We start from the raw sequence: 24,858 nt of genomic DNA on the forward strand, positions 1-24,858 counted from the left end.
CTGATATATATGTTCTATGGTCGGTAGCCGGGTGCTGGTAATGCGTTGGGCAGTTTTGACTACCCGCTGCAGGGCTTTCCGGTCATGGGAGCTACAGCTGCCATACCATACCGTGATACAGTTTGTCAGGATGCTCTCTGTAGTGCAGCGGTAGAAGTTAGAGAGGATCAGGGGTGACAGATTACATCCCTTCAGCCTCCTCAAGAAATATAGGCGCTGCTGGGCCTTCTTCACCAGAGAGGAGGTGTTGAGGGACCAGGAGAGGTCTTCCGTGATGTGGACTCCGAGGAACTTAAAGCTGGCCACCCTTTCCACCTCCGCCCCATTGATGTGGATGGGGGTGTGACTTCCGCCTTTGGACTTCCTGAAGTCCATGATTATTTCCTTTGTTTTCTTGGTGTTAAGGGCCAGGTTGTTGTCGGCGCACCACTTCACGAGATGCTGGACCTCCTCCCTGTAGGCTGACTCATCGTTGTTGGTGATCTGGCCTACTACCGTGGTGTCATCTGCAAACTTGATGATGGTGTTGGAACCATTACCAGCCACACAGTCGTGGGTGAAGAGGTGATTGATCACCTCTAGTTTTACTCTTCCCCACAAGTGGAAACACACTCTGTGTCTACTCTATCAAAACCTTTAATAATTTTAAAGACCTCTATTAGGTCACCCCTCAGCCTTCTGTTTTCAAGAGAACAGAGACCCAACCTGTTCATCCTTTCCTCACAGAAATCACAGAAACCCCACAGTGAAGATAACTTCGCATTTCTGGTATCATCCTTGTAAATCTTTTTTGCACCCTCACCAGTGCCTCTATATCCGTTTTATGATATGGTGACCGGAACTGAGCACAGTACTCCAAGTCTGGTCTAACCAAAGTTCGATACAAGTTTAGTATAACTTCCCTACTTCTCAATTCTATCCCTCTAGAAATAAACCCTAGTACTTGGTTTGCTTTTTTATGGCCTTATTAGCCTGCATCGCTACTTTTAGTAATTTGTGTATTTGTACTCTGCTCTTTTACCCCATTTAGATTGCTATTTTTCAAGTAATATGTGACCTCCTTATTTACCTTGCCAAAATGTAATACCTCACACTTATCTGTGTTGAAATTCATTTGTCAATTATGTGCCCATTCTGCAAGTTTATTAATATCATCTTGTATTTGTTGCAGTCCTCCTTGGTATTGACTATCTCCCCCCTCCCACCCAAAATTTGGTGTTATCTGCAAATTTAGACATTATTTTTGATTCCAAAGTCTAAATCGATAATATAAATTGTGAACAGTGGACCCAGCACTGATCCTTGTGGGACCCCACTTCCCACCTTCTACCACTCTGAATAGCTACCCTTTACCCCTATTCTCTGCTTTCTGTCATACAGCCAGCCAGCGACCCATTCTGCTACTTGTCCCCTGATTCCCCATACTCTGACCTTATTTATTAGTCTATTATGTGGTACCTTATCGAAGGCCTTTTGGAAATCTAGATATATTACATCTACTGCATTACCCTTGTCTACTCGCTCTGTTACCTCTTCAAAGAATTCAGTGAGGTTGGTTGCACACCTGCCATCTCAGTATGGGGAAATAGTATGATTAGCTTCTCTCACCACCTCCTATTTTTTTTTTTTTTTACTTTTCCTGCCTTCCTTGCTTAGATATTCTTCCACGGGCATTGTGTACCATGCATGCTGTTCTACTATGATGACATCACAGCTGAGCCTGATCCTATACTGACCAGATTTCCACGTGTGCCTTTCCAGCACGGCTCACTGGGTGGTTTTATCCCCTCCCAATCTGCCATACCATGGCCACTGAGGCTAAATGTAGCACCACAAATGCTCTGGCTGCAATCAGGTAAATCAGCATAGTCTGGGAATTGATCTTGATCCTGCTGTTAGGTCAGTGATTTGCTTTAAGAGAACTTGCTGGAGTTAGGGGGTGGTGGGGTGGGGGCGGTAATCTAGAACCACAAAGCACAATGTGCCCTTCCCACAGCGACTGAAAAAGAATGCTTAGAAAAAGTTGTTGTTTCTGTGCAGTTGTATCCATTTTATTTTATTGTCTCCAATAGAGCATCAGTCCCCTTATATCATAGCGGTGCTGCCGCGATATGTGGAGATTCGTACCTTCGAGCCACGCCTGCTTGTACAGAGTGTGGAGCTGCAAAGGCCCCGGTTTATCACATCAGGAGGGTAAGTAAGCACGCCTCTTTCACCATTCTATTGCACAACAGAAAGGGCCATCAGCGGGAAGCGAATCCTTCCAGGGCGGGCCACTTCACTCAGCTGGGAACTAAAGCACTACGCAGCTGGAAGATTTTTTATTTTATTTATTTTTTATTCATTGATGGGATGTGGGCGTCGCTGGCTAGGCCTGCATTTAGTGCCCATCCCTAATTGCCCTTGAGAAGATGGTGGTGAGCCGCCTTCTTGAACCGCTGCAGTCCATATGGTGTAGGTACACCCACAATGCTGTTAGGAAGGGAGTTCCAGGATTTTGGCCCAGCAACAGTGAAGGATCGGCGATACAGGTCCAAGTCAGGATGGTGTGTGGCTTGGAGGGGAACTCGTAGGTGGTGATGCTCCCATGCGTCTGCTGCCCTTGTCCTTCTAAGTGGTAGAGGTCGCGGGTTTGGAAGGTGCTGTTGAAGGAGCTTTGGCGAGTTGCTGCAGTGCATCTTGTAGATGGTACACACTGCAGCCACAGTGCGCCGGTGGTGGAGGCAGTGAATGTTGAAGGTGGTGGATGGAGTGCCAATCAAGCGGGCTGCTTTATCCTGAATGGTGTCGAGCTTCTTGAGTGTTGTTGGAGCTGCACTCATCCAGGCAAGTGGAGAGTATTCCATCACACTCCTGACTTGTGCCTTGTAGATGGTGGAAAGGCTTTGGGGAGTCAGGAGGTGAGACACTCGCCGCAGAATTCCCAGCCTCTGGCCTGCTCTTGTAGCCACTGTCATATGGCACTGGGGCTTGAATGCACAGACAAAATATACTAAAGCGAACATTGTACCCAATATGTTACCATTGCCTGTAGGCTGCATGTTTGTGTAGCTGAAATCATCAGATATGCACTGCAGATGGCAGTCTTAATAAGGCCTCAATATCCTTCCTATTTTGTGGAGCCCAATACTGCACACACTACTCTAACTGAGAACTTATTCCGGTATTATAGGGGCTCATTATTATCACTTGGCTTTTATATTCTTTACCTCTTGTGATATAACCTAGAATTCCATGAGCATTTTTTTTTTTTTTTTTTTTTACAGTTTTATCAACATTTTATGTTCTTTGAACCTGTACCAAATCCCTCTGCAAAACACGAAGCCTACTTCCGATACTGTTTTTTTAAACCAGTGTATCACCTCACACTTGTACAGATTTGTAATTGAGTGCACCTTCTACTTCCTGTTTCCACACTGATAACATCCCTCTGTTTCCACAATATACCAGGCAGTTTCAGATCCCCCTTTCTCTTCACACTCTGCTTATTTTCTGTCATCCTTTTCCCCTCAGCCATAAAGTCTGCATTATCTTACCAATAAAAGAGAATCGCTGGTGTGGATGTCTGTTTCTACCTCTATTGGCTCCATTGAGATGCTGCAGTTTTTTCCTTGGATGAAGGATGAGGAATGCCAAGGCAATGAGCAGATATGCACTAGAAGCATGCAAGTAGCAAGCTGCTTCCACCCAATCTGATCCTTCCCAAGAAGACTTGAATTTCTGACGGAAATATTTTAATTTCATGATCAAACAAGTTGTATCTGCAATAGTTTGATTAAACCAGCTAGCTGGGCAATTATAATGAATGATAGAATGTAAGTGTTCATCTCTTTCCTTCTCTTCCTCTTCCCAGGCCTAACATTGTCTACGTGGCCAGCAATCACTTTGTGTGGCGACTGGTACCTGTTTCAATTGCAACTCAGATCCGACAGCTTCTTCAAGACAAGCAGTTTGAATTGGCATTGCAGCTTGCTGTAAGTATTTATAATATGCACCTTTAGCTATTGCATGTCTTTAAACTACCCCCCCCAAAACCTGTCAATAACTATATGTGTGGCTCCCTGAGGTGGGAGGGTGGAATGATCTTGACTGTGGTATGACCCATGACTGCAGTCTTTTACCTATCGAATCAAATGATGGGGCAGGATCTTTGGGTTAAAAAGTAATGTGCTCCTTATGATGTTGAGAGATATGAAATATATACTAGATTATTCTGCACACTGTTTTCACTGGGCACTTGTGTAAGGAAGATTGTGTTTTATTGTCGCTGGCAGCAACTTTTTATATTCTAAAAAATGTTTTAAAAAGTGAATTAATGCACATTCCAGGAGGACATGGACAAGCAGCAGATTGGGCAGATAGGTGGCAAATGCAGAGGAATATGAAGTGGTACATTTTGGGGAAAAGTAAGTGAAAGGAATATTTTTTAATAGAATGGAAGAACAGAGATCTAGGGATGCAGATAACCGAGATCTTCAAAGGGGGAGTGCAAGTGGAAAAGTAGGCAAATTTGATTTTGGGTTTTATACATGGGGTATTTAATACAAAAGAAAACAAATGATATTGAAATGAAAAATAATCAAATGAAAATGTTGATTAAGCTACAGTTAGAGTATTGCCTGCAATTCTGGACACCCCCATGGTGGTAAAATATTTTTAGAGCCAAGATGCACTAGAATGATACCAGGAATGAGCAGTTATACTATGTAGCAAGGCTCAAAAATGTTTTCATTGCAACAGAGAAGATTAAAGCAAAAGCAAAATACTGTGGATGCTAGAAATCTGAGACAAAAACAGAAAATGCTGGAAATACTCAGCAGGTCAGGCAACATCTGTGGAGAGAGAAACAGAGTTGATGGGCCAGAACTTCGGGTCCCCACGGGTGAGTACGTGCTGGGCCCAACGAAAGTGCCGGTTTCGTGCATGCACTGCGCACGCGTGGGAAACCGGAACTTCCGATTCCCTTAAAGGAAGGCCGAACGCGTGCGCCTGGAACTTCCGTTTTTTTTGCAGCTTTCTCCGGGAGGGTAAGTCTCTAGCAGTTACACTTTTGAAAAGCAGTCGCAAGGCCTGCTTTTAACAAGGTAAGTGGTGAATTAAGTAAAATTAAAACATTTTTCCCACAGGTTTATTATTTTTAAATACTTTAAAGAAAGGTAAGTTTATTTTTAGCCCCGTTAGAAACTGTAATTAATTTTTTCAAAAATTTAAATTATTGTTTAAAATAGTTATTTTATGTAATTTATAGTTATTTTTGATTTAAAAAAGAAAAATTTAATTGACGTTTTAGTGTGTTTTGGGGCTGAATTGTATTCATAGTTTTGACAGGTCTTCCTGTCAAATCTATGAATACAGATTCCCTGCTACCATTGGCTCTCCATGGCCCACGTGATCCCAGGGGACGCTTCGAACTAATTGCGCCTCTGGGATATGCAAGCACTGCGCGCTGGCAGTTGGAGGAGGCCCAGGATCGGAATCCCACATGGGCCCACAGCACAACGGCCGGCGCGCTAGGTAAGTGCAGGTTGGGGGCATGCACCCGTGGGAAGCCCCCGACCCGAATTTCTGGGCCAATGTTTCAGGTCGATGACAAAAGGTTATTTATTAGCCCGTACTTTTCTAAATGCCAATTAATTTTGTCCTGGATTATTGATTCTTAAAGTTTCTCCACCATTGATGTTAGGCTGATTGGCCTGTAGCTACCGGGTTTAACCCTCTCCCCTTTTTGAACAGGGGTGTAACATTTGCAACCCTTCACTCTTCTGGCACCGCTGCATATCCACATATCCAAGGAGGCTTTGGCCTGATCTGCAAAGTATTTCCAGAGAAGATTAAAGGATCTTTTGGAGGTTTTCAAATTTATTAAACTTTTTGAGATGGTAAATAGTGAAAGATTGTTTTTGTGGTTGATTAATCAGTAACTGGGCCATCGACAGAATTATTACTGCAAGACTTGAGGAAGTTAGAACAATTTTTTCCCCCCGACTGGGGGTTATTTGAACATGGAACACGTTATCACAAGTGGCTGTTGAGGCAGAGGATATAACACTATATAAAAGAAAATTAGTTAATATTTGAAAAGGAAAGGTCATAATGGGCAAGGCAATGGGATTAGTGTTGGGTAGTTCCATTGGAAGAGTTAACATCATCACAGACAATGGGCCAAATGATGACCACCTGTGCTTTAATTTCTGATCCTCTGATTGTCCATCCATTATAGTTTCTGAAGAAAACAGTCTGTACCTGTAAACTGGTACCTAAAGCTTCTTTAAGTAATTCAGAACAATTGGGGATATGCAATATTGAAAAGACATTCTCAGGCAAATTGTATGGCTAACTTCTGCAGCCTGCTGAAACTAATGTGATGACATGAGACTGTGCTGTTTGAAAACAGAGTTGAAGTAGTAGTCTTTCTATTTTTCTGTCAAAGTAGAAAAGACACTGTTTCCACTGGCAGGAGGGTCGGTAACCAGAGAACACAGATTGAAGATAATTGGCAAAAGAAGCAGAGGGGAAATGATGAAAATATTTTTTTTACACTGAGTTTTTATGATCTGGACTGCACTGACTGAAAGGGTGGTGGAAACAGATTCAATAGTAACTTTCAAAAGTGAATTGAATATATACTTGAAAATGAAGACTTTGCAAGGGATAGAGCAGGGGAGTGGGACTAATTGGATAGCTCTTACACAGAGCCGGCACAGGCATGATGGGCCGAAAGGCCTTTTCTGTGCTGTATGATAGTCACCAAGAAATCCAATAGGGAATTCAGAAGAAACTTCTTTACCAAAAGAGTGGTGAGAATGTGGAACTCGCTACCACATGGAGTGGTTGAAGCGAATAGTATAGATGCATTTAAGGGGAGGCTAGATAAACATATGAAGGAGAAAGGAATAGAGGGTTATGCTGATGGAGTTAGATGAGGAGAGGTGGGAGGAGGCTCGAGTGGAGCATAAAGACCAACCGGCATGGACTGGATTGGCCGAATGGCCTGCTTCTGTGCCGTATATCCTATGCATTCCTATGTAGTACGAATGGTGTCTGCGATGGTGGGGACCTTGGGAGGGGGATGAAGAAGGATCATCCACTCGGCACTTCTGGCTGAAGGTTGTGAACACTTCAGCCTTGTCTTTTGCACTCGCATGCTGAGCTCTACCATTATTGAGGATGGGGATTTTCATGGAGCTTTCTCTTTCCATTAATTGCTTAATTGTCCACCACCATTCATGGCTGGATGTGGTAGGACTGCAGAGCTTTGACATCCATTGGTTGTGGAATCGCTTAGCTCTGTCTACATGCTGCTTCCGCTGTTCAGCATGCTTGTAGTCCTGTGTTGTAGTTTCACTGGTTGCTACCTCATTTTCAGGTATGCCTGCTGCTGCTCCTGGCATGCTCTCTTCTACACTCTTTGTTGAACCAGGATTGGTCATCTGGCTTGATGGTGATTGAAGAGTGAGGGATATGCTGGGCCATGAGGTTACAGACTGGCGGTTTACAATTCTGCTGCTGCTGATGGCCCACAGCACCTCGTGGATGCCCAGTTTTGAGCTTCTAAATCTGTTTTTAATCTATTCCACTTAGCATGGTAGTAGTGCCACATGACATGAGAGGGAGTGTGAAGACAGGACTTGGTCTCCACAAGGACTATGCGGTGGTAACTCCTACCAATGCATCTGTGAGAGGTTGGTGAGGACGAGGTGAAGTAGATTATTCCCTCATGTTTGTTGTCTCACCACCAGCCGCAAGCCCAGTCTGGCAGCTATGTCGGGACTCGGTCAGTGGTGGTACGACCAAGCCACCCTTAGTGATCCAGTACATTCTGTGCCCCTGATATCCTCAATGCTTCCTCCAAGTGGTATTCAACATGGCGTACTGATCCATCAGCTGAGGGAGGTGGTAATCAGCAGGAGGTTTCCTTGTCCATGTTTGACCTGAAGCTATGCGATTTCATGGGGTTCAGAGTTAATGTTGAAAACTCCGTGGGCCACTCCCACCTGACTGTATACCACTGTGCCCCTACCTCTGGTGGCTCTGTCCTGCCGGTGGGACATACTCTGGGATGGTGATGCAGGGCCTTAGACATTGGCTGATAGTCATACTCACAGAATCATGCCTACATCAGGCTGTTGGCCATGCAGTTTTATTCTTATTCTTTGTAGCGGTTTGATAGAACTGAGTGGCTTGCAGGCCACTTCAGAGAGCAGTTAAGAATCAACCATGTTGGAGTGGGACTGGAGTTGTGTATAGGCCAGATCAGTTAAAGACGGCAGGTTAAAGGATATTAGTGAGCCAGTTAGCTTTTTTGCAACAATCCTACATGTCACTTCTCATTTTTAAAAAAAAAACTGAATTCAAATGATCAAACTGCCATGGTGAGATTTGAACTCATGTTCTCTAGTTCAGTAATGTAGCGACTATGCTACCACTTGGCAACTAGTGCTGACATGAATATTCACCTACCTGGATAAGGTAAATCAATTTTAGGTAGCAGTAAATAATATCTGATTGGGATATGAATGATCTGAGCTGGTGCCATCTTCTGTTCCCCAAGGAGCTGCAGATTGTTGATCCCCTTGCATTTTATACCTTGCAGACTTATCTGATAAACTGGACATGAGTTTCTGCAAAGCGTGCTGGTTTTGGAGCTCAGCCAGTGGGGTACATAATCCTTGAAGAATTTGCACCTCCCACTACACCTGCAACTTACACCTCACACTACACCTGTAACTTACACCTCACACTACACCTGTAACTTGCACCTCACACTACACCTGTAACTTACACCTCACACTACACCTGTAACTTACACCTCACACTACACCTGTAACTTACACCTCACACTACACCTGTAACTTGCACCTCACACTACACCTGTAACTTACACCTCACACTGCACCTGTAACTCACACCTCACATTGCACCTGTAACTTACACCTCTCGCTACACCTGTAACTCACACCTCACGCTACACCTGTAACTCACACCTCACACTACACCTGTAACTTACACCTCACACTGCACCTGTAACTCACACCTCACACTACACCTGTAACTTACACCTCACACTACACCTGTAACTTACACCTCACACTACACCTGTAACTTACACCTCACACTACACCTGTAACTTGCACCTCACACTACACCTGTAACTTGCACCTCACACTACACCTGTAACTTGCACCTCACACTACACCTGTAACTTACACCTCACACTACACCTGTAACTTATACCTCACACTACACCTGTAACTTACACCTCACACTACACCTGTAACTTACACCTCACACTACACCTGTAACTTACACCTCACACTACACCTGTAACTCACACCTCACACTACACCTGTAACTTACACCTCTCGCTACACCTGTAACTCACACCTCACGCTACACCTGTAACTCACACCTCACGCTACACCTGTAACTCACACCTCACGCTACACCTGTAACTTACACCTGACGCTACACCTGTAACTCACACCTCACGCTACACCTGTAACTTACACCTGACGCTACACCTGTAACTTACACCTTACGCTACACCTGTAACTTGCACCTCACGCTACACCTGTAACTTACACCTCACACTGCACCCGTAACTTACACCTCACACTACACCTGTAACTTACACTACACCTGTAACTCTCACCTCACACTGCACCTGTAACTTACACCTCACACTGCACCTGTAACTTACACCTCACACTACACCTGTAACTTACACCTCACACTACACCTGTAACTTACACCTCACACTACACCTGTAACTTACACCTCACACTACACCTGTAACTCACACTACACCTGTAACTCACACCTCACACTACACCTGTAACTCACACCTCACACTACACCTGCAAATGAAGTGTGCAAAGTGTGAAATGCCTGATGATTAGGAAGAGTTCAGTTACAATGAGGCAGATAGTTTGGGGAATGAAAATGCAGCAGACGCTGTTTTCCGCAACCACGGAATTGTGGAGCACTCTTCAGATTGCAGCAATACTCTTTGCTGTCTCCCCCTGTATATTTTACTCCCTGTAACATTTGGTGGGAAGCTAATTATGATAGATGTCCTTTGATAGACAAGCCATGCAGAGTAGGATCCTGGCCGCACATTCTGGATAAGTTGGAGTTCATGAGACGTGAACAAGGAAGGCCGGGTGCAGCATTTAGTTGTTTCCAAAATCCAGTAAGTGGATTGATTCTTGTTTGGGTGCTGGGTGTCCTGTGACATTTGCTAATGGTGACAGCCCACCCATCCTTGAGTATTTCTCTAAAGAGTTGCTGTTTGTGTTTCAGAAAATGAAGGATGATTCAGACAGCGATAAATGGCAGCAGATTCACCACATTCAGAACCTGTTTGCTTTCAATCTGTTCTGCCAAAAACGCTTCGACGACTCCATGCAGGTTTTTGCTAAGCTTGGCACAGGTAAGAACGTGGCTCTCTGTTTTTTAAATGGTTGATGAACCAAGGCCCACAGTGCACCGAGGTTGAGAAGAGCAGATGATAAGTTGAACCTATTACTTAGAATTCTTGCTTCCCCTCCTAGAATCATGAACTGGTGATTAGGTGATGCCAAGCTTGTTTTAAATGTTGATGCGATGAAGGAGAGAGAGAGAAGTAAGACAATGTTGTAGTTTTGAGGTCCTGCGAAGCGGTGAGTTAGTTGGAAACTGTATCATGAGTCTTGATTTCAACATGAGAGAATGCAAGGGAGGGTGTAATATGTGAATTTGCTGCTCGCGAGAAATGAGAGGGCAGTTCAGAGGGACACTATCTATAAACTGAAGGGTGTGAGAAAGATTTGGATTTCAAATGTTCACTTTTTAAGGGGTACAGGAGCAGTGAGAAGCAATTTGGACAATTCTGAAACTATTGATCTCCGCTGAAGTTATTGGACAGTCTTTGTTTTGACGGGAAAGTGGATTTGAGGTTGAAGATCAGCCATGATATTGAATGGCGGAGTAGGCTCGAGGGGCAGCATGGCCTACTGCTCCTAATTCTTATGTTCTTACGTTTTCAAGTGGAGCTGAATTAAATTCACTGTGTTATCTTTATTAATTTTATTTTGTTTGATTTCTCAGATCCCACCCATGTGATTGGACTGTACCCAGACCTGTTGCCGGCTGATTACAGGAAACAACTTCAGTACCCAAATCCTCTTCCCACACTATCAACTGCAGAGTTAGAGAAAGCACATTTAGCACTCATAGACTACTTGACACAGGTAAACACACTTGGGGGATCGTAACCTACCTGATTTCAATACAACTGGGAAGCGGGTACAGGGCTTGTACATAACTTAACATAAATGAATGCACCTGGGGGCTCATGGTCTGTCTGATTTGAATGCATCCTGGGGAGGAGCTGGAGGGCTTGTTCAGTATCTAACATGAGTAAATGAACCTGGAACAATAGACTGCTTGGCATGAGTGAATGCATTGGGCACTGTGGTTTGTACAACAATGACATGAGTGAATGCACCAGGGTTTGGAGATGGGCGGAAGGATTGGTATACTACCTGATGTGGGTGAACACAGTTAAATTTGAGGTGGTTTGTATCCACCTGTGAGAAGACTTGTAGACTATCTAATGTGGATGAACGTGCACTGGGACTTGTAGAATGACACATGTAGTGATGTGGCAGTAAGGTAAGGTACACAGTGGGTTTAAAGCCAAAATTTTGGTGATAGCATAAACCTTCATTGACATTTTTATTATTCTTGCCATTCCTCCAAGAAACGAGCCCATTTGGTAAAACAACTGCATGATTCAGATCCCTCTACCACGTCACCCCTTATGGAAGGAACCCCAACCATCAAGTCAAAGAAAAAATTGCTCCAGATCATCGACACAACATTACTGAAGTGTTACCTTCACGTGAGTAGGACAGTGTTGTGGTTCAGTAGGACAGTGGGCTCAACTTCAAAGATAGAAATGAATGTTACATTTTCTTCACTCTTCTGAATGTCCTGACTTGGAATGAGTATGGTTCTGTGTGAGGCTGCCCACCTTTTGATACTTGCCCTCATGCCCATTCTTCATGGTTGAATCTAAACAATGGGTCTGAGCAAGACATTCATGGGCAACATCTGAAGTCTAGGAAAGGTCATCAGGAACAGGATTTATCCCCTCTCTGTGCCATGGTCTCTGCCAACTGTATTGTCCCAACTGCTACCCTGCCTGAGATCAGCTAATTCAGCAAAGACTAAGATTTGAGCCTGCAGTCTTCTGGTCTGTGTAGCTTGGTACCACATCGTATAGTGCATGTATCCACTGAGATGTCACCAATGGAATAATCAGACAGCGGTGACTATGTATGGTGCATTTACCCACAAAGATGTTACTGTATACCCAAGTCCAGGTCATCAATATATATCAAAAAGAGCAGTGGTCATAATACTGACCCCTGGAGTACATTTGTATAACTCCTTCCAGTCTGAAAAGCAACAGTTCACCACTGCTCTCTGCTTTCTGTCCCTTAGCCAATTTTGTATCCATGCTGACACTGTCCCTTTAATCCCACGAGCTTTAAGTTTGCTAACAAGTCTATTATGTGGTACTTTGTCAAATGCCTTTTAAAAGTCCATATACACATCAACTGCACTACCCTCATCAACCGTCTTTGTTACTTCATCATAGAACTCAGTCTAGTTAGTCAAACACAATTAGTCTTTAACAAATCTGTGCTTACTTTCATCTATTACCCTATACTTTTCCAAATGCCAATTAATTTTGTCCTGGATTATGGTCTCTAAAAGTTGCTGCACCACTGACGTTAGACTGACTGGCCTGCAGTTGTTGGGTTTATCCCTCTTTTTTAAACAGGGGCAAAATATTTGCAATCCGCCAGTCCTGTGGCACCACCCCCATATCCAAGGAGGATTGGAAGAGCCTCTGCAATTTCCACGCTTACTTTCCTCAGTAATCTAGGATGCATCCCATCCGGACCGGGTGACTTTTCTACTTTGAGGACTGCTAATCTTTGAAGTACCTCCTTTATCTGGTTTTATGCTAACCAATATTGCTCCTGCCTCCTCCTTCACTGCTGCATTGGCAGCATTCTCTTTAGTGAAGACAGATGCAAAGTACTCATTTAGTACCTCAGCCATACTTCCTGCCTCCACAAGACGATCTCCTTTTTGGTCACAATATCGGCCCACCCTCCTTTTGATGACCCTTTACTATTTATAAAAGTCTTTTGGTTACCTTTTATGTTGGTTAATAACCTATTCTCATACTCTCTTTGCCCCTTTTATTCCCTTTTTTAGATCTCCCCTGTACTTTCTATATTTAGCTTGGTTCTCTCCTGTATTATGAACCGTACAATTGTCATAAGCCTCTTTTTTTCTCTCTCATTTTAACCTGTATCTTTATTCACCAAGGGAGTTCTAGCTTTGGATTCCTTTCCTTTGCCCCTCATGGGAATGTGTCTACCTGAACCATCTCCTCTTTGAAGGCCTCCCATTGTTCAGTTATCTGCTGTTGTTCAATTACTGTTTTGCCTACTAATTTATGATTCCAATCCACCTGGGCCAGATCCCTTTTCAACTCACTGAAGTTAGCCCTCCTCCAGTTAACTATTTTTACGCTTGATTGTTCCTTGCCCTTTTCCATAACTATTTGAAACCTGATGATATGATCACTGTTCCCCAAATGCTCTCCCACTGAAACATGCTCCTCTTGCCCCACTTCATGATCCAGAACTAGATCCAGCACTGCTTCCTTCCTTGTTAGGCTGGAAACACACTGATCAAGAAAGCTCTCTTGTGCACATTTCAGGAATTCTTCCCCCTCTTTGCCCGTTACACTGTTACTATCCCAGTTTATATTAGGATAATTGAAGTCCCCCATTATCACTACTCTGCAGTTCTTGCATCTTTTTATGTAATTTTCCTTTCAAATTTGCTCCTCTATCTCCTTCCCACTATTTGGTGGCCTATATTATAAACCCAGTAGCGTAATAGCTCCTCTATTCCTTAATTCTAGCCAAATAGATTCTGTCTTTGACTCCTCAACTATATCATCCCTCTCCAGTGCCAAAACAGTTTCTTTAATCAACCCCCCTCCTTTTTTTCCTTCCCTATCTTTCCTGAATATCTTCTAGACAGGTATATTAAGTTCCCAGCCCTCCCCTTCTTTGAGCCAGGTCTCTCTCATTGCTACTACATCATAGTCCCATTTAGCAACTTGTGCCTGCAGCTCACCAACCTTACTTAACATGCTACGTGCATTTACACACATGCATTCCAAACCCATCTTAGACTGCCTCACATTTGCCCCCTCCTATTTCTGAACTATTCTTTACTCTGGTGCTGTTTGTCCCTCCAAGTTCTCTATGCACCTTGTTTCTCCTCTCTAATGGTGCCCATCCCCCTGCCACATTAGTTTAAACTCTCCCCCACAGCACTAGTTAACCTTCCCATGTGGACAGCTCTGTTGAGGTGCAACCTGTCCACCTTGAACAGGTCCCTACTGGCCCCAGGAATCTGCAGTCTTCCCTTCTGCACCATTTCTCCAGCCACGCGTTAACCTGTCTTATCCTACTATTCCTATACTCACTGGTGCATGCCACTGGGAGTAATCCAGAGATTATTACCTTTTGAGGTCTTTCATTTCCTTCCTAGCTGCTGAAATTCTCACTGCAGCACCTCAAACATTTTCTTTCCTATTTCATTGGTTCCAACATGGACCATGAGCTCTAGCTGCTGTTCTTCCCTCCCTGCCCCACCCCAAAATGTTCGACACACTCTGTGATGTCCTTTACCCTGGCACCCGGGAGGTAGCACACCATGTGGGACTCACGTCAGCAGTTGCAGAAAGGTCTGTCTATCTGCCTGCCTATCACACCCCCTATGACCACTGCATTTCTACATTTTGCTGTGCCCCCCTGTGCACTCATTTTCCCACAGTGCCATGGATATGCTGTAGCCTGCACTCACCCCAAGTGTCGTCACCTGCACTGAAAACCGGTTTGAGAGTGCGACACTCCCGGAGGATTCCTGCACTGCCTGTCTTTTCCTGCCCTGCCGGATGACCACCCGCTTACTATTCTCCTGAACTCTCTGTAGCTGCAGGATGATCACCTCCTGGAACATGTGCTCCAGGAAATTCTCAGCCTCCCGTATTTCCTGCAGTGACTCCAGCTGCTCTTCAACCTCAGAAACCCTGAGCTCGAGCAACTTCCTGCACACGTGGTTATCCAGGACCTGTTGGTTTTTACACAATAATTGTAATCCATCCCTTGATGTTCAGTTGGTTTTTACTACAACAACAACATATTTATATAGTGCCCTTAATGTAATAAAAACATCTCCGGGCGCTTCACAGGAGTGTTATCAAAAAAAAAATTGACACCGAGCCAAATAAGGGGCTGTTAGGGCAGATAACTAAATGCTTGGTTGAAGAGGTAGGTTTTAAGGAGCGTCTTAAAGGAGGAAAAAGAAGTGTAGAGGCGGCAAGATTTAGGGATGGAATTCCAGAGCCTAGGACCTAGGCAGCTGAAGGCACGACCGTCAGTGCTGGAGCAGTTAAAATCGGGGATGTTCTAAAGGCCAGAATAGGCAGAGCGCAGAGGTCTAGGGGGATTATAGGGCTGGAGGAGATTACAGAGATAGGAAGGGGCGAGGCCATGGAGGGATTTGAAAACAAGGCTGAGAATTTTAAAATCGAGGTGTTGCATAACTGGGAGCCAATGTAGGTCAACAGGCACAACGTTCTGTTGATTTTTACACAATGATTGTAATCCATCCACTGCTGTTTATAAGATGCACGAACGCAAGAATGTCGAGCTGTTTGGTGACTGATAATCCTGTTAGTGAACGTAGGCCTACTTTAGATACTGCCTCCTGTATGTGGTGTGCATTATTTAATAACTGAACACCTTTCCTCCAGTGGCTCAGTTGGTACAGGCAGCATGCACCTGAGCCACACAGATGAGAAAGTTCTTGGTTTAATTCCTGGGCTATGCTGAAGCTGATCTCTGGCGGGATGGCACTTGTAGCTCTCTCAAATTTCCCTCAGCACCCCTGGGTTAGGGGGGTTAACTGCCCTGACCACTATCCAGTGACCACTGCCAAAACGTTCATAAGTGTCAAGTGATGACCGGATTAGGCTGGATTGTGATGCCTTCCACAGCCAGAAAGCCTACTTACACGAACTGTCTCAGCTCACTCTTGAATAATGGTACTTTTGGAGGATACGAGTGCCCATGAACCAACACCTTCAAGAGGTGAGGGGGAAAAAGAGCAATCGTTCCTCAAGCCTTCATAAATTGATTTTGCGAGAGATTAACCTGATGCTTAATATTGATGATTAAGATGTAGCTTTAGCTATTTTTGTTTCTCTGGGGTGTTTGATTCAAATGGAAACCCATCGTCCTACTTGAATCTCCAAACCAAGCTGCTGAGAAACCCACACAAGTCGAGTTTCAGTTTGCCCAATGTGGCGTACATACACAATCCCCAAACAGACATACTCCATGTGCTCCAGAGGGCTACGGCACAGGTTGGCAGGGACCAACACACAGCATTGGTGAACTGCCTGCTGCTTGTCCAGCGAGTAGAAGGGTTCCAGTCCCCATTGACGGATCTACCTCTCCCAGGTGCCCTTAGTGAAGCTAGCTGATCAATCATCAACAGTGCCCTAGAGTACGACTGACGTGCCCAGCTTATATGTCGGAGTATGGAGAGTTATTTCTGATTTAATCATTGCTATGCGTGCCATCTTCGACCTGAAGGACCTCTCTCTTCACCCACTGGCAGGGGTCATCACGAAAGAAGCTCTTTGATACACTTAGGATGTTCCAATGCGATGTTTAATCTCATAGGGGGAACATTCATAGTGTCTGTACGATTGCTGGGATAGTATCAAGTCACTGATGCATTTAAGACTGTTCAAAGCAGTGTGTACACAGTCACTGCTGGCGGCTGTGTGCATCAACAACAACAACTTGCATTTATATAGCGTCTTTAATGTAGTAAAACATCTCAAGGTGCTTATTAGCTTTATCAAACAGAATTTGACACTGAGCTGCATAAAGAGATAGGTCAGAGGTAGATTTTAATGAGCATCTTAATGGAGGAGAGAGAGGTGGCGAGGTTTAGGGAGGGAATTCCAGAGCTTAGGGCCAAGGCAGCTGAAGGCCTGGCCGCCAATGATGGAGTGATGAAAACCGGGGATGTGCAAGAGGCCAGCTTTGGAGGAGCGCAGAGATCTTGGAGGATTGTAGGGCTGGAGGAGGTTAGAGATAGGGAGGGGCAAGGATGAGAATTTTAAAATCGAGGCATTGCCAGACCGGGAACCAATGTAGGTCAGCAAGCACTGGAGTGAGGGGTGAATGGGACCTTGTGTAAGTTAGAATGCCCGGCAGCAGCATTTTGGATGAGCTGAAGTTTATGGAGGGTGGAAGATGGGAAGCTGGCCAGGAGAGCATTAGAACAGTTCAAGTTTAGAGGTAACAAAGGCATGAATGAGGGCTTCAGCAGCAGATGAGCTGAGGCAGGGTCGGAATCACGTGATGTTACGGAGGTGAAAGTAGGCGGTTTTGGTGATGGAGTGGATATGGGGGGGCGGTAGCTCATCTGAGAGTCAGATAGGACGCCAAGGTTGTGAATGGTCTGGTTCAGCCTCAGTCAGTGGCCTGGGAGAGGGTTGGAGTTGGTGGCTAGGGAATGGAGTTTGTGGCGGGGATCGAAGACAATGACTTCGGTCTCCCAATATTTAGTTGGAGAAAATTTCTACTTATCCAGTCGGACAAGCAGCGTGACAAATCTGAGGCGGTGGAGGGGTCAAGAGAAGTGGTGAGGTAGAGCGGGGTGTCGTCAGCGTACATGTGGAACCTGACATTGTGTTTTCGGATGATGTTGTGGGGCAGCATGTAGATGAGAAATAGGTTGGGGCCAATCAGACAATGTTCTCTTCATTTCCCCCCCCCCCCGCCCAAAAACCTGGAATGCTGGTGATAATTCATGATCTCGGCTGGCTGCTGTGTTTCAGACGAACGTGGCGCTCGTGGCCCCGTTGTTACGGCTGGAGAACAATCACTGTCACATTGAGGAGAGTGAGCACGTACTGAAGAAAGCACACAAGTACAGCGAGCTGATCATTCTGTATGAAAAGAAAGGCCTGCATGAGAAAGGTAACAGCATTTGTTTATCCATTGTAGTTCCATTTCCTTTTATAGGAACATAGGAACAGGAAGAGGCTAGTCCGCCCCTTGAGCCTGTTCTGCCATTCAGTTAGATCATGGCTGATCTGCATTTTAACTCCATGTACCCGCCATGGTTCTGTAACCCTTAATACCCTTGCCTAACAAATACCTATTAATCTCGATTTGGAAATTTTCAGTTGACCTTCAACCTCAGCAGCTTTACGGGGGAGAGAGTTCCAGATTTCCACTACCCTTTGTGAGAAGCTGTGCTTCCTGACATCACCCCTGAACAGCCTGGCTCTAATTTTAAGGTTATGCCCCCTTGTTCTGAACTCCCCCACCAGAGGAAATAGTTTCTCTTAATCTACTCTATCAAATCCTTTAATCATCTTAAACACCTCAGTTAGATCACCCCTTGCTCTTCTATACTCAAGGGAATACAAGCCTGTCCTCATAAATTTTTTTAGTCTCTCGTAACTGTTGTAATGTGTAGTGATTTTATTTCCCACTGTTGCTGTGTCCAACACTCTCTGGTTTGTTCTTTAATGATGAGTTCTTCAGGTATTGCTGTGCTTTCCATTGCAGCCCTGCAGGTCTTGCTAGATCAGGCAAAGAAAGCCAATTCACCACTGAAAGGCCATGAGCGAACTGTGCAGTACCTCCAAAGACTGGGTTAGTAATAGTTACTATTTTTGTATATGACTGCTCGTCCCCTGTAATGTACAGCCCTGATAACCCAGTTGGTAAAGACACTGGGCAAATAACTAAGAAGGTTGATCACTACTAGGTGAATAACCTGATCTGAGCCCAAGCAGCAATTTTGATGTTACTGAACTGTGATGAACGGGAAAACTGATGGGAAAAGCCTCTGGGAGCAATGGGATCAGGCAGCCATTTGAGGTCCTCCAGTAAATCTGGAGTTTTGGTACTTGGTGTTTGATCAGTCATCACTTGTTGCATTTAATTTAAACAGTGCTGTAAGTGTTGTAGATGAGACTTTTCTGCATCTCTACTCTCTGACCTCTGTTTCTGTTTCTTTTTAGGGAAAGAGAACTTGAATATTATTTTTGAGTTTTCTCTTTGGGTCCTGAAAGCATGCCCTGAAGATGGGTTAAAGGTAGGGATTCAGAACACTCTGTAAAGTGTTTTATTTTGAACTAAGGATCAAATCAAAACTACGTTGCTCTAATCAAGTCTTCAGCAGAGTTCCGCAGCCACCTTTCTATATACTGTACTTGCACTTCATCAAAGTGGTGTTTGATGCTGGCTGGAACAATGTTTGTGGGAGAGAGGGAGCTGTTCAGCTGCAGCACAGAGTGATGAAAGGAGTGCTGTGGATCGAGCAATGTGTGGCATGAAAGGAAGAGCTCTGTTTGGAGCAGAGTCACTCGAAGTTTGAGTGCTCTGAATAAAGCAGTGAATGGCACAACATTTTGGTTTGAATTTGTCATTCTTTTCCCTTCTGTGTCTAGATATTTACAGAGGATCTACCTGAGGTGGAAAACCTGCCAAGAAACAAAGTGTTGGAGTTCCTGAAGGAGAGCTGTAAGGAGCTTGCTATTCCATATCTGGTAAGAACTATTGCTGTTTGTAAGCAGTATTAATATTAATCCCCAGTGATTTTTGCCCCCTTTGTTACCACTCTTTGTTACCAAACTTTTCAGCCACTTGGTGTTTACTTGAGGAGGAGGGTGAAGAGTGATGGGGTGGTTTAGGTTTCAAACTTGTCCACACTGCTTACTATGTTGCCTTTTGATCAGTGCAGCATGCCACAGTAGAAAATATGAATTCTGTATTGCAGCCATCAATGACCATTCCTCCCCCCCCGCCCCTTCGCTGCCCTATCTAAATCTCTTTATTCTGCTGCACAATCCTCTAGCACTTTGCCCAAGTATCCATTCCTTGTGTGAGCCCAGATGGTGAGTGTTGGCAGGCTATTTGCATCCCAACCGAGCCTGATCCTGACATCCATATGTGTGCTTTTCAGTAGGGGACACAGTACTGAGGTGGGGGGGGGGGGGGGAGAGGGGGCGGGGGGGGGGGGGGGGGAGACCCCTGGCTGGTTTATTTTTTCCCGATATGGGACCTTCAGGTCTGTATGACTCAGGCACACACTTTACTAACGCAGTCATCGAGGGAGCCTGCAGTGACTATTCCATTACAAAACCATAAATCCATTCTTTTCGGAAACAAATAATGTTTTCAGATGCTGTTGGTGCAGCTGCATAACATTAATTTGCAAGTATCTGGATTGGTGATTCAACAGCATATTTGGGCAGTGTTTATTTTGATTGTGTAGATAGATAGAAGCTAAGGTGCCAGAATGGTAGCATGCTTGCCTCTGAGTCAGAAGCTTCTGGGTTCAAGTCCCATTCCAAAGACTTGAGCACATAATGTAGGCTGACATTTCAGTGCTGCACTGTCAGAGGTGATGTTAAACTGAGGCCCCATCTGTTGAGTCTGTGTTTTCAATTGCAGTTATACTGAATAACAGGACACAGACTACAGAAGTAAGTAAACAGGTATTTAGTGATTGAGGGTCAGGGCTGAACTGGGATACACTTTGCTCCACAGGGTTTATATACCGGTGTGGTCACCACCGGTACTACAATGTGCAGGAGCCATCAAAAAGTAGTCCATCACCTTAAGGTATCCTCTTAAGGTGGTACAGGTTACATACACTACAATTCCTCCCCTTTTAGCTTAACAGTGTACACCCCAAATTAAACATTACATGGATAACATATATACAATTTACACACAACTGTTCAAAGATTCAGTCTCTGAGGAGGCCTCCTGATCCGGGCCGGATAACGCCTTTCAGGGGTCTCTGGTTCTCGTTGCTGGGGTGACTCATCCACCTGATCTCCTATGGATTGAACATCATGTACGTTCGAGTCTGAGGTAGATGCTACAGGCTCAATAAGTTCTTCAACTGGTGTCTCTGCCGTAGACATGGGGTCGACCCTTGTTCTCGATTCCACAAGTTGGTCAGCATGACGTCGTATTACGTTCTCTCCAACGTCTACCGTGTACATCAAGGGTCCTTGTCGTGCACGAATTGTTCCAGGTTGCCATTTATCATCCCTATAGTCCCTGGCCAACACTGATTGTCCTATTTCGAAACTACGAGTGGCCTTGTTATTTACATGCTGGAATTGCTCGTTTTCGACTTCCCTTCGCACATTGGGTTTTAACAAATCCAACCGGGACCGCAACCTTCTGTTATAGAACATTATGGCAGGGCTTTGATTTGTCACTGAATGCGTGGCGTTTCGATACGCCATCAGGAAATTGTCCACCTTGTGTTGTAGTGGAATATGGTCTTCACTCATGGCCTTTATCGCCTTTTTGAACGTTTGTACAAATCTCTCGGCCAACCCATTTGTAGCCGGATGATATGGGGCAGATGTATAGTGTTTCACCCCATTCTTTTTCATGAATTTCTGGAATTCTTCTGACACGAACTGTGGTCCGTTGTCTGAACATATTTGCTCCGGCAACCCATTCCTTGCAAATATGGTTCTTAGAACTGCGATCGTCTTCTCAGAGGTAGTGGTCGACATCTCAATCACTTCTGGCCATTTAGAATGTGCGTCTACTGCTAGCAAAAACATGGAATCCATGAATGGACCTGCAAAGTCGATATGCACACGTTGCCATGGGGCTGAAGGCCATTCCCATGGATGCAGCGGTGCAATTGGAGGTGCATTTTGAACTTTTTGGCACCCTGAGCAGCTTTTAGTCAGATCCTCTATTTGTTTGTCGATACCTGGCCACCGCACATAAGCCCTAGCAAGGCTTTTCATCTTGACTTCCCCCAGATGACCTTCGTGCAATTCTTTCAGAACTCTCTCTCTTAAATTCTAAGGAATAATCACCCTTGTTCCATACATCAATGTTCCTTGACATACGGACAGCTGTTCTCGTCTGGCTGAGAATGCTGGTAACAGTGGTTCGCCATGTGCTGGCCATCCCTTCACTCTCAAGTCGTAGACCCGAGACAGTGTCGGGTCATTTCGGGTCTCTCTCTCAATACCCGCATTGGTGACTGGTAAGCATTCGATGATGGTCGAGTGAAATATCTCTACAGGGTCAACTGCTGGTGCCTCTTCCGCTGTAGGTAGTGGCAGACGCGACAGCCCATCAGCATTACCATGTTGCTTTGTACCTTTGAATTCAATATCATATTGATGTGCCCCTAGGAAAAGGGACCATCTCTGAAGCCTCTGCGCCGTCATTACCGGAACACCCTTCTTAGGGTTGAAAATGGAAACCAACGGCTGGTGATCTGTCAGCAGCGTAAACTTTTGGCCTTGCAGGTAATGGTTAAATTTCTTAACTCCCCACACGAGGCTGAGCGCCTCCCTATCTATCTGAGCATAGTTGCGCTCAGCGGAGGTCAGTGATCTGGATGCGAAAGCGACTGGCCTTTCCGAGCCATCTGGAAACTTATGTGAGAGCACTGCCCCGATACCATATGGAGAAGCATCACAAGCTAAGCGAATAGGCAGCGTTGGGTTAAAGTGAGCCAACACTTCCTTAGAGGTGATCAGTGCTTTGCTCTTTTGAAAAGCCCGCTTACAATCATAGCTCCACTTCCATGGTATTCCCATTTGCAAAAGAGTGTTTAGCGGGTGTAACACCGTGGATAAATTTGGAAGAAACTTATGGTAATAGTTAACCAACCCGAGGAACGACCTCAACTGGGATACATTTTCCGGTGCAGGAGCTTTTACAACAGCTTCGATCTTGTCAGGTGACTTATGGAGCCCCTCCCGGTCAATGACGTGGCCGCAGTACGAGATTCGCTTTTGAAAGAACTCGCATTTCTGGCGATTAACTCTGAGCCCATATTCTTTCAATCTGATGAGCACCTGCTCCAAATTCGCGAGGTGATCGTTATCGTTATCTCCTGTAATCAGGATGTCATCCAGGTAGCATTGTGTGCCTGGAATTCCCTGCAATACCTGCTCCATGGCCCTTTGCCAAATCGCTGGAGCCGATGCCACTCCAAAAACCAGTCTATTATACCGATATAAGCCCTTATGCGTGTTGATCGTGAGATACTGACGTGACGTTTCATCAACTTCCATCTGTAGGTACGCCTGCGCCAGGTCTATCTTAGTGAAGTGTTTCCCGCCAGACAGCGAAGCGAAGATATCTTCAATCCGCGGAAGCGGACATTGCACCGTGTGAAGAACCGGATTAACAGTGATCTTGAAATCACCACAGATGCGAACCTTCCCAGGTTCCCCTGGCTTGTTGCTCAACGAACGCTTCATGACAGGAACAATGGGTGTAGCCCATTCGCTCCAGTCCACCTTGGACAGTACCCCTGAACGTTCTAGCCCTTCCAGCTCTGCTTCCACAGCAGGTCGTATCGCATAAGGCACCGGTCTGGCTTTGAAAAATTTTGGGCTTGCATGTTCTTCAACCTTGATGGTTGCCGTAATTCCTTTCAGTGTTCCAAGTTCCTGTTGGAACACCTCCTTAGCATCGTCTAAGGTTTTGGACAGTCGTTTAGGTTTGACGTCATCCTCCTTACAGGCATCTACAGTCAGTGCTTGTATGGAATGCCAGTCCACATTTATTCTCCGGATCCATTCCCGCCCCAGTAGTGGCGGACCTCCATCAGGTAACACATACAAGTCCATTTTCTGACTTTCTTTACCATTGTAGACCACGTTTACTTTTATCTTTCCTTTGGGGTATACTATTTGCCCCGTGTATGTTTTCAATACAATCTCCGTATCCCTCGGGAATGTGCGAGAATAACCTTTTGTAATCTTGCTTATTCATGACCGTTAATGCCGACCCAGTGTCCAATTCCATCTTCACTTGGACTCCTGCTATCCGAAGCGTGACCCAGATAGTTTGGTGGTCTGCTGCGTTACCCACATTATGTATTTTCAGACAACCCAGTTGCTTACTGCTGGAGTCTGAATCCGTCTTCTGTTCATCCGAACTGTTCTCTGTCACCTTGTGTACTTTTTTGTACTTCTCCTGCGGTGACTTTTTGCTGCTGGTCTTCTTTCCTGACCGGCATACTCTCGCTATGTGACCAAGTTTGCCACATTGCCTGCATTCTTTATCTTTGAACCAGCACTGGTTCTGGTCATGCGTTGTCCTTCCACAACGATAGCACTTTACTGTGCCCAATGCCATTTCATTAGTGCTGAATTCCAATGGCCTTTGCTGTATCTCTGCAGCGCCTCGTGCTGCTGCCTCGTGGGATGCTGCAATGCTGAAAGCTTTGTCCAGTGTAAGGTTCCTTTTCCTCTAGCAGTCGCTTCTGGGTTCCTTCCCTTAGGAGCCCACACACAAACTTATCTCTCAGTGCGTCTGCTAGTCCTGTTCCGAACTGGCAGTACTTTGATAACTTGCGCAGTTCTGTTAGGAATTCAGCGTTGCTTTCTTCTTTAAGTTGAATTCTTTTGTAGAATTTAAATCGTTCCGCTATCAGCAGCGGTGTGGGGTTTAAATGCTCCTGCAGGATAGTAACAATATCCGCGAAACTCTTCCCTACCGGTTTGTCTGGTGTTACAAGGTTCCTTAATAACCCGTACGTCTTTGCACCCATTGAGTTTAATAGGGTTAGTGCTTTCTTATCATCCGGTACCTCATTCGTTGTACAGTAAACTTCGATGCGTTCCACATAAGTGGCCCAATCTTCCACATCGTTATCAAAAGCAGTGATGTT

The 24,858-nt window shown here is 45.0% G+C and overlaps 1 protein-coding gene across 1 annotated transcript in view; it reads left to right on the forward strand.

Annotated features, from left to right (window-relative positions):
• The window catches only part of vps39 (VPS39 subunit of HOPS complex), a 93,133-nt gene that overhangs the window by 7,978 nt on the left and 60,297 nt on the right, over positions 1–24,858 (forward strand). Inside the window, exons 3-11 of the mRNA XM_086003749.1 lie at positions 2,073–2,193; positions 3,854–3,974; positions 10,303–10,432; positions 11,089–11,231; positions 11,744–11,884; positions 18,002–18,143; positions 18,741–18,827; positions 19,199–19,272; positions 19,628–19,726. Coding sequence (XP_085859875.1) covers positions 2,073–2,193; positions 3,854–3,974; positions 10,303–10,432; positions 11,089–11,231; positions 11,744–11,884; positions 18,002–18,143; positions 18,741–18,827; positions 19,199–19,272; positions 19,628–19,726 — 1,058 coding nt within the window. The remainder of the gene's footprint in view (positions 1–2,072; positions 2,194–3,853; positions 3,975–10,302; positions 10,433–11,088; positions 11,232–11,743; positions 11,885–18,001; positions 18,144–18,740; positions 18,828–19,198; positions 19,273–19,627; positions 19,727–24,858) is intronic.

This window comes from Somniosus microcephalus, chromosome 12, assembly GCF_052327205.1.
Source record: "Somniosus microcephalus isolate GS21.2 chromosome 12, FLI_Smic_1.0, whole genome shotgun sequence".
Classification (NCBI taxonomy): Eukaryota; Metazoa; Chordata; class Chondrichthyes; order Squaliformes; family Somniosidae; genus Somniosus; species Somniosus microcephalus.